This window comes from Acinonyx jubatus, chromosome D1 (assembly GCF_027475565.1).
Source record: "Acinonyx jubatus isolate Ajub_Pintada_27869175 chromosome D1, VMU_Ajub_asm_v1.0, whole genome shotgun sequence".
Classification (NCBI taxonomy): Eukaryota; Metazoa; Chordata; class Mammalia; order Carnivora; family Felidae; genus Acinonyx; species Acinonyx jubatus.
In genome coordinates this window covers 40,488,817-40,503,362 of record NC_069390.1, presented here as the reverse complement: position 1 = coordinate 40,503,362, position 14,546 = coordinate 40,488,817, and the positions used below count along the sequence as shown (strand labels likewise).

The 14,546-nt window shown below is 37.8% G+C and overlaps 1 protein-coding gene across 6 annotated transcripts in view; it reads right to left on the bottom strand.

Annotated features, from left to right (window-relative positions):
- The window catches only part of HPS5 (HPS5 biogenesis of lysosomal organelles complex 2 subunit 2), a 55,625-nt gene that overhangs the window by 21,666 nt on the left and 19,413 nt on the right, over positions 1-14,546 (bottom strand). For 5 of the 6 annotated variants that reach the window (XM_027073019.2, XM_015085771.3, XM_027073018.2 and 2 more), the window contains 12 exons: positions 12,558-12,646; positions 10,427-10,605; positions 9,827-9,985; positions 9,040-9,235; positions 8,242-8,365; positions 7,154-7,303; positions 5,720-5,797; positions 4,623-5,200; positions 3,727-3,847; positions 3,141-3,296; positions 2,280-2,399; positions 1,363-1,476 (listed from right to left, as the gene is read on the bottom strand). In XM_027073019.2, the coding sequence (XP_026928820.1) occupies positions 1,363-1,476; positions 2,280-2,399; positions 3,141-3,296; positions 3,727-3,847; positions 4,623-5,200; positions 5,720-5,797; positions 7,154-7,303; positions 8,242-8,365; positions 9,040-9,235; positions 9,827-9,985; positions 10,427-10,605; positions 12,558-12,646 (2,064 nt within the window). The remainder of the gene's footprint in view (positions 1-1,362; positions 1,477-2,279; positions 2,400-3,140; positions 3,297-3,726; positions 3,848-4,622; positions 5,201-5,719; positions 5,798-7,153; positions 7,304-8,241; positions 8,366-9,039; positions 9,236-9,826; positions 9,986-10,426; positions 10,606-12,557; positions 12,647-14,546) is intronic. The other variant, XM_027073020.2, reaches the window with a different exon arrangement.

Sequence of the window (14,546 nt, the reverse complement as noted above, 5' to 3'; positions counted from 1 at the left end):
AAAGGAATAAAAACAGTGAATTTATCTGGAGCTGTGCTGTCCAATAAAGTAGACATTAGCCTTAAATTTAAATTAAATAAAAAGTCAGTTCTTCAGTGGACTAATCCATATTTCAAGTTTTCAAGTGGCTAATGGCTACCATATTGGACAATGTGGTAGCATTATTCTATTATCTAATAGATAATAGAAATAATTAGAAATAACTAGATAATATTCCTATTATCTAATAGACAGTTCTATTAGACAGCCTCGATCTAGAGTGTGTACGAAAAAAAGAATAAAAGCTAGAGATAAATACTGATATTTGAGGCCAAGCACTAGTTATGAGATGTGTAAGCTTATATATACTTTATAAACTTTCAGATTTCTTCCCCAAATATGCAAACTATGTAAGTTCTCCTTGACTCTTCCCTCTCTTTTATTTGCTATACCCATGGTTTATAAGTCCCACTGTATTTTCCCTCAGAATGTCCCTTGGATGTGCTCCTTCTGCTGCCATACTCATCACCAATTCAGTCATGCCTGAATTACTGTGACAGCTTCCTAGCTGGCCCTCCTATCTCCAACACCAGAGATGATTTTCAGAAAGCTCCATTTTTATCATGTCATTTCTGTACCAATAAATTCTTTTGAGGAGCTTTCAAGGTCCTACATGATGTCATCACCTACCACACCTGGCTAGTTTCATCCCTTATTATCAATAAACAAATATGTATCAAGTACCTATCACTGTATGAATTAGGAATTACAAAGAAAAAGAAAGATATTGGTCCCTATCTCCAAAAGATTATAATCCAGGTAGAGCCATAAGATAACACTGCCAGGCAATAAATAACTAATATGCGGTATGGATAAAAAGCAATGGTCAGTTTCTCATGCCCTTGTTCTTGCTGTTTCTCTCATCTGACCCACCCTCCTCTTGGGCTCCTTTATCAATACAAATCCTGTCCAGCCTTCAGGGCTTTACCTCCAAAGTCTCCTCCCTCCTCCCTAAGTCCTTCACCAACAATTCTATTAAGCACATTCTAATCTCTCCCTTCTCAGGAACCCTGTATCAACTGTTAACTCTTAGCACATAGTCTGGTGCTTAATTAAATACCATCCAAGTGCCTGAGAACTGGAGTTAGCTACCAAGGACCAGGGGGAGAGAGGAATTAGCAAAGGCCAATGTCTTCTACACAAAAGAAAAATATGTATAAAATTTTAAAAGAAAAAGACGTCTACTTTACTATCACTTAAAATAAGTCACTTCTCTGTAGTAAAGAGAATTCCCAAATGATAAAGCATATCAATTCAGGTCCTTCACTATAAAGTTATGAACTAAGAAGCTAATCTTTAGCTTCTAATACAATTCTCACTTACCCATGAGACCTACAGATGTCAGCCATTTTCTCTTTGGTTATAAAATCTGCAGGTAGTTTAATGAGATGGAGCAGCAGCTGATTGTAACCCCAGGAAAGCAAGTGTGAATGGGGCCTGTGAAATGAACAACTCTCAGTGAATTAGACAAGAAACACTTTTACAAAATGCTTATGCACCATCTAATAGAGAAGTATAGAGTTTAATTATATTTGTCACATAATTAACATATTGTCACTTATTTTTCCCATTGTTATATTTTTATATTATAATATCCATTATTATCATTATATCAATTATTATTATATTTTTCAAACATTTTTACTTGGCTTTTGAGAAATTAAAAATAGCTATTTTTCCTGTAACAAATACCTGTTTATTTTTAAAAATTAGACATTTTAGGTAATAAAAAGCAAAAGAAAGAAGCCTATAATTCTCACTCATAGACAGCCACTGTATCTCCTTCTAGACCTTTTGTCTAGGCATATATGATAGGCATATGGCGGGGCGGGGGTCTTTTAATAAGCTTCTCTTAGAGGTAAACACAAGAGACATTTCTAATACATTACATGTATCAGTATGTATTTCTTATGGATTATTCCAGGAAGAAAACATAGAATTTCCTCCCTCTAATACAGGTTTAACCTCAAGGACTCTTAATGTGGATACATGAAAGAGCTTAATTATCTGAAATCATGTACAAAATTGTGCAGGGATGTACATTTTTCTGAGAGGAATAATCGGAAATCTGTAACTCAAAAAATGTTCAGAACCACTAAGAAGTACACTCAGTTTCCTTACTACTATGACTTGGGTCAGTCTCTTCCATAGCTATTCTTGAAGTAAGCCCAGAATGCTATGAATGAATAAAGCAGTTCCATTCTAGGAGAACATCGGAGCTGGAAGGAGAACTTTTATACCTGGGGTTTCCTTCATCATCCATAGTGCTTGTGCTTGGGGGAGCATCGTGGGTCACTGCTGAAAGCAGCCAATCCAATCTTAAAGATTCTGGTTGTAGAAGGGACTCAAGGAAAGATGGCCTAAAAGAAAGTTGGGGAGAAAAATCACCAATCTTCATACTGAGAAAGGAAACATAAAATGTAGGAATGTGAAGAAAATGTTATTAGGGTACCAAAATAGTAGATGAAATGACTTGGAAACCCTCCACTACAAAATGTCTAGAAATGCTAGTGAAAATCTAATAGCCTATTAAATGAACAGTTGAGCTCAAGATAATAAGGAAAATACCAAAAGGCCTAAAACAAAAAGAGAAATGAAAGCCAGTAGGGCAAATGTAAATCAATGAGATGAAGAAAGGGCGGGGGGCGGGGGAGGGGCAGGTGTTGAAACCAAGGGCCATGTGGAAATAGGAAATGAGACCTCAGTCTAAAACAGAGATGAGATCTGGGACTGAGATCCACAAAAAGCTGGGATATTATCAACAAAGAGGTGGCAATAAATCCACTCACCAGCAGAGACAACAAGGAAGCTTATTTGCCTTAGTGTAGGACGTGAAGCAGGGGTTTAATTTTACATTGATCATCACTGATTCACTGAGAATCCCTGAGACAGAGTGAAGAGAAGTACACTAGCTATGTGCACATTTATGGTATGTGTTGTGGACTGTGAAAGAACGGTACATGACTGCCAAAATCATCCTTTCCATAACAGGTGTATCAATTGTGTGGCAGGTGGCAGTAAGAACATAACAACAGCTTATACAAGGGAAACAATGCCTTATCAAAAGAAAAGAGAGTCTGCAAATATTCTCGCCTTCTCACCGTTGATCTTCAGGCCTTGATTTCACCAGACTGTCTAAATAGGCCAAAAACTGAGCAGGATGATGATGACAAAGTTGCATGACATCCGAAGGCAAAATAGATGGGTAAAACCTGATTAAGGACCGAAGAGCAGATTCTCCAAACGTTTCATACAATCTGCATTTAAAAACAAAACCAGTTAGTCTCCAACTTCAATGAGATGATGTAACTTGGTTACATTATCTAAGCATTTATTAGAAATAAAAATGACAATCGGGGTGCCTGGGTGGCTCAGGTGGTTAAGCTTCCAACTTTGGATCAGGTCATGATCTCATGGTGAGTTCCAGACCCGAGTCAGGTTCTGTGCTGACAACTGAGAGCCTGGACCCTGCTTCAGATTCTGTGTCTCCCTCACTCTCTGCCCCTCCCCTGCTTGCGTGCTCTCTCTCTCTGTCTCTCAAAAAGAAAAAACAATTTTTTCAAAAAGAAAAAAAAAAATGACAAGAAGCTGCCCACCATACAACTGAGTAAAACTTTAGAGATTAAGACCAAAACCAAAACAAAACACCATGACTTTAGTTCATATAAATGGCAGAGGACAACTTACCTGGCGGCATAAGCAATCAACAAAGGACTGTCAAAGGGGACTGAGTCATTCACTAACTTTAATCTTGTTGGTAGGTCTCCTTCCTTTATCTCCATATACGCAGGACTGGAACTTGCCATTTCTGAAAGATAAAGCACACCCTTTTCCTTTCATCTTGTAGCTGTAAATACTCAGTTCATGAACACATTCATTCAACAGTCATTAGTTATGGACCTACTGGGTGCATGGCACAATGGTTAAGCACTGGAGGACAAACAAAAAAAGGACAGGACACAATCTCTACCTTAAAATCAACCTAGATTACCACATGGGAGCGAGTTTCCCAATGAGTTGGAACGTGTCCTGGATATTATATGAGCAAGAAATAAACTTCTACATCTGAGTTATTGTGACACATTTATTCCAACAGTTTAGACTACTCAATTATTAAAATCTCTCTGTGCCTCACTCTTTTCACCCGTTAAATGGAGTAACACCCTCCACTCTGAAAATAATTCTAAGATAGGAAATGAAACCTCCTTAAAGTGTTTAGCACAATATGTGACACACAGTAAGTACTCAAAATATGGCATATATTATCTCTACATTAGTAAGTTACATAAATGATTTTCTTGTTTTTATATGACTGCATTTGTAACACATTTCATTTGAATCCCAACTTCTCCAATTTTGCTATATATATGTTTTCTGAGTATGACTTTAAGAGAAATAAAATGAATTTCTTATAATACAGTTGCAAATTAAACCATAAAAATTAAATTGAGTGGGAAACAGAATGGAGGTTGACCAAAATGGAAATAATCTTGTACTTAAATCTTTTTTTTTAAATGCAAAAATGCTAAGATGCTATTGTCCTGTATACTGATTTCTATTTGATAAGGCAATCTGATTATTACCTTTCAATCCTTCAATAAAAGTATCCCAAACACAAGGACTTTTAGCGTAACTAAGCTTGATACTCTCCTTTGCTCTTTTCAAGTCCAGGATAAAAAAGTACTTCTTTATGAACTGACAAGCCAGAATATCAGGAGAGTACTGTTGCAAAGTGTGGTCCACATGTCCACTTGTGCTTTTGGTCTCAGAATTCAATACATTCAATTCCAAACACAACGTTGCCAATTCAGCCAGATCCTTCTGAAGACTGTTAGCTATGCTGCATGGAGAACACACTTGGAAAAGGTCATCCAAGGGCTCCCTCAGACTACTTGTAGATTCACATGTTCTTTGATCAACAGTTTCTTCATTGCCTAAAGAGTCTCTTTTTTCTTTTTCATTATCTTCATCTAATACTCCCTTTTTTGACTCATCAAACAATAGCACATCCTGGTTTGATGCCATGGATGAGTTACCAGTATCTGAAATGCCTGAAAAGTCCTTCATGGCAAATGTTTTTTCTAACTGCGAAAGCCACTCCTGTAAAACCATTCTCAGAGACTTGGGTTCAAACAAAACCAGTGGGTCCTGTAGCTTGGTCCTACACAAGACAGACAAGTATGAAATTTATGTTTCATGTGTTTTTTTAAAACAAATTATTTCATGCTAAGCAAACCTACTGGATATAACATACTTATCTGGAATAAATGTTACTTTTCAACTCTTTTAACAATTATCTCAGCAAGATGACAATACGAGAATAACTTTAATACTAATTGTTGAATTTCAATTACAAATGAGACTACCTTTGCCCACATGGTCTCAAGACCACTCCTGATGACCCTGAAGTCATTCCCATTCACTATAAAACTCTCCCATTCAGGGCGCCTGGGTGGCTCAGTCGGTTAAACATCCAACTTCGGCTCAGATCATGATCTCATGGTTTGTGGGTTCAAGCACCATGCCAGGCTCTGTGCTGACAGTTCGGATTCTGTAGCCTGCTTCGGATACTGTCTCCCTCTCTTTCTGCCCCTCCCCACTCACGCTCGCTGGCTTTCTCTCTCTCTCTCTAAAATAAACATAAAAAAAAAAAAAACCTCTCTTGTTCATATATACTCACATTGCTTCTGCTGTTGCTACTTTGAGGTCTTGGAACTTGTCCTCTTCTGGAGGTTGACTAATTACTTCTTTTTTCTCCCTAGAGAAGTGTGAAAAGAGTTAGAGGGGATCAGAGCTTCCTTAAACAAATATTTCTAAGTGCTTACTAAGTGACATGTACTGTACTGAACGTTACATGACACAAACAGATGAATATAAAAAATGATCCACGGCTTCAAGATGAGTAAACTCAAGAGAGAAAGAAAGGCATGCAAACAACTAACCATAACATAAATGAGAATAAAATGAATGCTAAAGAGCGGCACAAACATTGTGTTCGTAAAGCACAGAAAAAGGAGTAATTTTTCTGATAAGGCAATCAAGGGAAGTGTTCCCAAGGAGGTGGTATGTGTATTAGGAAGAAAGGGGGGATGGGCACCTGGGTGGTTAAGTGGGTTAAGTAAACGACTCTGGATTTCAGCTCAGGTCATGGCCTCATGGTTCATGAGTTCAAGCCCAAAGCATGCTTGGGATTCTCTCTCTCCCTCTCTCCCCCACCCCTCCCCCCTCACATGTGCACCCTCTCTCTCTCTCAAAATAAAAAGAATGGGGGGGGGGGAATAGCACAGGTGAAAGAAACAGCATGAACAAAGGTAGTGAAGTGTACCCACCCAATGCTCTGACAGGACCAGAATAGAGAACACTTAGAAGCATGCAGTTGGAAATGAGGCTGCAAAGGTGGGCTAAGGTCAGACTGAGGACTGCCTTAAATGCCACAACAATACCTGTACTTTTTGTCCTGTAAATGTAAGCATTCGGGAAATTATCCTATATTATCTGACTGTCTACCTACAACTGGGCCTGTGGGTCTCTCAATTCCTGGGTGAGTACTGAGCTGGTGTGCTTCTAATGCTCAGATCCTACGAACTGTGAGTTAAGGCAGAGACCAGATGGACAAGACATTTCACACTGTGCCAGACCAAGGGCTCTGCTACAACCCCACTACATAAGGACTATGCCACCAGCATATCATGCTGACATGACATCAATGCCAATGCTCTCATCCTACAGGCCAGAGAGCATTAGTGACTTACCCAAGGCCACACGCTAGTCAGAAGCACAGCAAGGACAAGGCCTAGATCTTTGGTAATCCTACTTTTAATCTAATAGTCTTCTCTAACATCCCAGAAGTTTGAAGGGATTTGGAGGGGAGGGATGTTGTGCAGAGGACAGATGAAAGAGGTGCTAAATTAAAACTCTCTCTCAATAGACTTGCTACGGGTAGGTGTCATTTTCCAAAACTTACTTTATGGTGTTCACATTTTTTAGGAGCTACACAATCTACAATGAACAGGGTCAGATGTGTGCCTTCTCTAATAGCACACAGTCTATGGCTTTCTTCAAAATGACAGTTCGGTCCTCTAGAATTTACCCAGATTTATATGTAAGAGCTTACTCAGTGTCTTCTTCTTTTGGGCAAGTGACTGGACTCATATCCTCTTCACACAACTGCTCATCACCCCTGGGTTCTGGTCTTATTTTCAAATCAGGGCCTGTATGAAGGGTGCCGATCTTCTCAGTAGTTTTACGTACAAAACTAGAGACACTGGAAGTCAAATACCAAAAGACTAATATGAAAAACACCTCATTACTCCCAAGAACAAAAAATTCAGTACCTGAGTTCTCTCTGTTCCCATTAGTCCTAGAAAAGCAACTTGGACTTAATAAAAAGAAAGACTATATTTATAGCAACTTCCTTAATCACCTACATATTTCATATAAGGCCCACATAAAACATACAATAAAAATTCACTTCACTTACTAAACTGCCTTGATTCAGTGCTAAAGAAAAAGTCTTTAACTCCAGCTATGTCTGCAATGTTTCTGTAACTTAGGCAAAGGAGGCCATGTAACCACCTGCCCCATACTGCCCAGCAAATTAACAGAATTTCTTCATGAAATTCAGTGGCTAACTAGTCACAATATAACCTCCTTTACAAGCAAAACCATATCTGGTAAGTGAATCATTATACTGTACACCTGAAAGTAATACAACACTGTACGTTAACTCTACTGGAATTAAAAAAAAACAAAAAACAAAAAACAGTATCCAGTAAGACTCAGATAAGTGGTTAAGTAGCTATACAAGTTTTTGCTCTCAAACTGGAATGCCAATTCTAGGCCCATGGAGTAGTTGGAAAGACTTCCAAAGAGTCTCCAATTCTGAGTGCGAACTGAAAGGATAAAAAAAAAATGACTAATGATATATGAAAACTGTTACTATCAGGGATGAGGAAAAAACAGATTTTTCAAAATTTTCCTCTGTTTGGGATGGAAGACACATTTGTAACAACCCAAATACCCAACTACCCAAAGAGGGAAGCTAAACTGTTGAAGATGGAAATAACAGGCTATATGAGAAATAACCTAGAGACTTGTTTTTTCTTATTCAAAATGTCTTTCCATCCTCAGCACAAAAGTACCTAATGTGACAACTGAAATGAAACTAGAAACAGGATTAAGGGACAGGACTAATTAGTTTACCTTTCCTTGACTGCCTGAAGAGACACAAGAGGAGAAGGAGAACGAAATGGTAATGGAATGCTGAAGGGAAGGAATGTTTCATTCTTATCTGTCTCAAACGTCACGGGAACATGAGAAACACTGTCTGATGAATGTAATCAGGGGAAAAAGAAACAAAATTTAATCACACTGGAGTTTTTTTTAATCTTTAAAAAAATTCTGAAATGAATAAACCAAAGGAAATGAAGGATTCAATACTGAAATAACAACTGAGCCAGATACAAATGAGCAGAACACAGGTTTACAAGATGCACGGGATGGTCCACATATAAAACACTGAGGCAGGTACCTTCATTTGCCTACTAACCCTGAATCCCCGTAAGTCAAAAAGGAAGTTTAGAGTCTTTATTAAGCTCTTCTCAACAGTTGAGTCACAGGAATACTCGAACATCGAAAAGTGAAGGCAATGGCCTCCACAACTGTAGTAATTTTTCATTCCTGATGGAAAATAATTTGGTCAGTCAAGATAAAATTGTTCTGCTCCTTTGATTAATGACTTCCTTTCTTAACTCTTGCAGCATTTTGATGTGTGATTAAAATTACAGACTGTATCAATATTCACCTAAACAGGAGAGGGAAAAACACAACTAAACCTAAACCCATTCTTCTATGACAAACAGATCGACATGTTTGAGTGGAAAGTCTGTCAACATAATAAAAATTATTAACACCATGGAGAAAACTCAATGCACAAGTTAATCCTGGCAAAGAGAAGTCACAGAATATAACTGCTTCATGTCAGCAACCAACAAAACGCACCGTTATCACCTTCATTCCCATGTGAGCTCCAACTCTGATACGGTTGGTCCTCTTCTTGATGTGAGGTGAATTCTTTGAGTCTCTCATCTTCTGAGAGAGTTTGGCTGTGAAGAGAACAAGAGTCTTCATCTGATTGACTGCTTCTTCTACTACTAATGATACGATAAATACCGGAGTCCAAGATGCTGAAACTTTCCTAAAAATAAAAAGAATCCCAAAAAAATCAAAATAAAACTTTCCTTCATAACACAAAAATGGTTTTTAAAGAGAAAAACCAACACGAGTAAGTAGCAAGTCAATAACAACAATTATGGCTTGATAGAACAAACTGGTGAGCAAGGTTTAGGCTTCCGGCAGCTGGACCACCCTCACATGCTGATGACGTCACACTAACATCTTTCTCTAGCTTGCCTCCATGAATCCTGGCTGTGAGAATGGGGAGTCACGAAGACAACCCTGAGCTGCACTATGACTCACATTAGCATGAAGCATCTGAAATCACAGATTAGGAGCAACTTAACTTGTGCTGGAAGCTATATGAGGTACTAAAACAGAATATAATAAACAATGACGAAACAAAATATGGCTCCAAGACATACCTAAGTGGAGGCTTCATAGGGCTGCCCAATGGCTGAAAGAAAGCCCCCTCTTGACAACTCTCCCCTCTCTCTAAATCTATCACATGGAAAGAAGATAAGCTTTGGGATCTCAGGAGATATAGGAGTACAACCTGAGGAAGAAAAGCCTTACTGTACAGATAAACCCTTTGAAAAGTGAAAATACCTACATGTGATGAAATGGAACTTCTTCTACTGCTGCAAGCTGAATCCAAAGGTTCGAATTTTAAGATCAATTCTTCCAGTTGAGAAATCAGATCACTATAGGTTGTGAGGTCCAGCTGAGATTTCAAATGTTCCAACTTATCCACAGTCAAAGATTTTCTTCCCTAATGAAAGGGTAAGTAGAAACCAAGTAGAATAGCTTACTATTTATAATGAAATCTAAATTCAGTGGCCAATATACTGAAAGAGATCTAACAGAGAACATAAAACCTCAAAGTTGCTTTAAAAAGGTTTAACAAGGTAGTAAAAGAGTTAATGAGAATTATCTTAGAAATTAAGAATTAAATGCTATTGTACACACAATCATTCCCCCTTAAAACAAGGTCTGAAATTCAAGTAAGTTTATGAGAAAATTTAATTTTCTTTTAAGTGAGAAGTATTCCCTTTTTCTTACCCTCCACCCACCCCTAGATTTATATGCCATGCCTCCTGTAGGGATTTATGGGGGCTTCATTTGCTAATAAAGACAAACAACTTTGTAACACAATCCTGCAGGCTAGGGTGGTTTTAACAACTGAGATGAGTATGTAAGCTCTCGGACTCACTCTGCTGGCAATGATAGAGTTTTGGAAAAGACAGCAGGTGCAAGCCGCCAGGTTCCACAGGCCTCTCCTCAGCAGGCGCTCCACACAGCGTTCCACAGATAACAGAGAAAGATGTGAGACTTTCCCATTCAGGTGCAAACAGAACAGCTCATTCTTGTAGACGGCCACATCCTGAATATCTACAAAAACCATAGGGGTGAACACACAGAAGTTTAAGCAAATATTCCTTTTCCATTTTGGCAAGGGCTGCAATTATTCTAAGAAATTCATTTTTTACAATGAGTTTGACTTGACTGAATTTCGTCTCACTTATATTTGCATTTCAATGAAGAAATCATATTTTAGACACTTCTAAAAAAATAAGAGACAAACGCATCTGTTTAATCTAAAATTCTATGTTTAAAATCTGTTCTAAACAAAACAAATGAGCAAAGGAAAGAGAGAGACAAAGAAACAGACTCTCAACTATAGAGAACACACTGATGGGTACCAGAGGGGAAGTGGGTGGGGGATGGGTGAAATAGGTGATGGGGATTAAAGAGTGTACTTGTCCTGATGAGCACTGGGGTGATGTATGGAATTGCTGAATCACTATACTGTACACCTGAAACTAATATTAAACTGCATGTTAACTACACTGGAATTTTGAAAAGTAATAATATAATAAATAAAAAAATAAAATGCTACTTTCTATGAAAAGGAATTGGGACTTTAAAAGAGCACTCTACATTAGAGGCCAGACTACAACAGTTCTGAGAGTTACAATCTAGTGTCAATGAATGGATTTTTAACACAGCATGTAAATTGACAAACAATTCATGAGAAAAATACCTGTCTTGGCAGAACATCATGAAAGGACTTAAAAAACTAGTTTTAGATATCACTTATAGGTAGAATCTAAAAAAAGCCAAACCAGTAGAAGCAGAGTAGAATGGTGGTAACCAGGGGCTGGAGGGGTAGTGGATGTTGGTCAAGGGGTACAAAGTTAGAAGACAAATAAGTTCTAGAGATCTAACGCACACACAGCATTGTGATTATAGTTAGCATTAATGTATCATATACTGCAAAGCTGCTAAGAGACTAAATATTAAATGTACTCATCATAAAAGATAGTAATCATCACAATATATAGTTGACCCTTTAACAACATGAGTTTGAACTGCACAGGTCCAATGATATGTGAATTTTTTTCAATAAATATACTACGGTAAATCTATTTTCTTTCTTATGATTTTCTTAACATTTTTTCTTCTCTAGCTTTATTGTAAGAATACAGCAAATAATACATGTAACATACAAAGTATGTAAACTATGTTATCAGTAAGGCTTCAGATGAACAGCAGGCTATTAGTAGTTAAGTTTGTGGGGAGTCAAAAGCTACATGCAGATTTTCGACTTGTCTGTGCCCCTCACTGCCACGTTGTTCAGGGGTTAACTGTGTAACTGTATCAAATCAATACTTTGTATGCCTTAAACTTATACGGTTTATATGTCAATTTTTAAAAAAACAAACTCGTTTTAAAGGGACAAGCTTAGTGAACTTAATCCACAAGAAATCAATATTGATCAGATTGGTAAATAATGGTTCCTCTTTTTTATATTTCTACAAGGTAGAAAATGACCCAAAAAGATAAGATACACTCTCTGAGTAGCAATGCCAACACAGCTAGATGTCTTCTATTTCTGGTTTAAACTAAAAAAATATAGAGATTGACTTTCTCTGCCTCAGCCACCTAAAATGCTGTTGCTCTCACAAGGACTTCTTGAACCTCAAACTATTAAGACACAAAATGGAAGTTCAAGCAAGACTTCCAACAGGCATCAAAATTCAGGGTAAACAGAAGGAAAAGATTAACTCATTCAATCCTTAGCAGCGGTTACTAATATTAAAGAATAAATGGAAACTGTATTTAAAACTACCCATGAAAAACTAAATAACTGACCACAAATTCCCAAGTGGATGCTTGGATTATACCTTATGGTGGGAAACGTCTATGATGCTAACCTTTATAAGAAATGTCACCTCATTCTATTTCTCTACTTTTCACACTGCAAATGAATTCTCCTACAATAACTAAATCCTTCACAAGCATGAGATTAAAAATCACATAAGGAAGAAAAATACAATTACCTTTGATTTCACTCCAAAGAAGAACTTGAACATTCTGAGGAATGAAAATATAAATTCCTCTTTCTGTCCATGTCACCACACAGTGCTCACTGCAAAAGAAAAGAGAAGTTAAGAGAATTCTAGTTTGCTTGGATACAGAAGTTTGTGATACAATTCCCTGAACTCAGACCCTCACATCAGCTATAAAAGTAAATTGAGACTGTACAAAAAAAAGGAAAAAAAATCACAACAGTGATCCAGTTAATCAAGTCCTGATGCCCCTTTTATGTCTGTAGCAAAAGCCCCCTAAAAAATATGATGCCAAACTGGGAAAAATTTAGATACATACACTAAAAATCTTCTAGAAAAAGAAAAGGCTGGTATCTTACCTAATGTTTGTTAAAGCAACCAAATTCCCCATAACTAGTATAAAATGGGCACATTTAAAACAGATGACATACCTCACCACAAATCACTGCTCTAGTGAAACAATTTTAGGGATGGTAATATTTTGATGTCCGTAGTTGTGAGCAGGCAATAAAAGGTTGAAAACTCCTGGTCCACTATCTGCCAGGAGCTTTATCAAAGGCCCTACCTATTATCTAACCTTGTGGCAGCCCATCAAGATAGAAGTGTTTTTTCCTTTTTTCTTAAAAATAAACACTTAAAACTTAAATAATATGCCCAAGGACAGTCTGTCTCCAAAACCTGGACTTTTCTCTCTCTACCTCACAGAACGTACTTTTTCTCTCATTTATCCTCACTGACCCATCTACCAACTATTATTATCTAGAATCCTGATTATTCCACGAAACTGCATTTTCAAAAAGTCATATATTTCCTAAATGCCAAATGAAATAACCCTTCCTTATCCTTTCTTCTTGATCCTCATGCAGGGGCCAAACCCCACGGACTGTTCCTTCCTGAATCTCACCTCCCTGGACTCCGGGACACTGCACTTTGTTGGTCCACCTCCTTCCCCAGTCCTCTGCTACTCTCCATGTCTCTCATTTCTTTCATACTCCTTTGCTTATATATCTCATTCACCCTCTCAAGGCTGGTACTGTTTCTCATATACCACTGGTAAACTCTGTTTCTTCCCCTTGGTCAGGGCAGCCGAGCTTGTAATACTCTCACTCTAGCCATTTCCCAAGGATCACAGAAGCACCACGCCCCTCTGGAATCCTCTGAGAGCCGAGGGCAACTACTCTTCCTCCTGCACTCATCCTACTTCTTGTCAACCCTGTTCATATGGCACTTAGTCATGTACTGCACTGTTGGAACCCTTTTTCTTTATTATTGTTCAGATTTTTGTAGAAATACCACATCTCTCCAACAAATTATAATCTTAAAAACAGGAACCTTTTTTTCCTTTATACCCCCAAGAGTACTAAACATGGTACTATGTGGCTATGAAACTAGGAGTGGTATTTAACAGGAACTGGATCCTCACACAAATATTAAACATCTTGCCAATATAAGACCAGATCACTGTCCCTATGGGAAAATAATCTTTGACACAAAGATGGAAGAAATGGTCAGAATGCTAATCCAAAGGAAGAAAAATTGGAAGGCTACCTTCAGGAGCCAGAGGAGAAAAAAGCAAGAGGCCACAGGACCCCTGAGTAAAGTTATAAGATCATGATTTTGACACTGAAAGTGATACTCAGCTTGAAAAGATTCCTTAGGAAATCTTAGGAGAGAGGTTCAGGTAAAAGCTGATACTTTGTAATTTACACATCCCTCATCCCCTTGTCCTTTCTTTGATAATAAAGGGACTAGAATGCAGCCTAAGAGCATTGGTTAAAAACTCAAGGAGGGAAAAGGGATACTATTTACCCAAAAGAAAACTAAGCATATAAATTTGCCTCCCTGTGGGATTTGTGGGTGTAACAGTAAAGGTTACCATAGGACACAAGTGTATAGGTGAGGGGAGAAAAGGAAACAAACAGGAACAAAAAGCCCTCCTACTCATGATTAAAAAAAAAAAAAAAATGTTCATTGAATTCT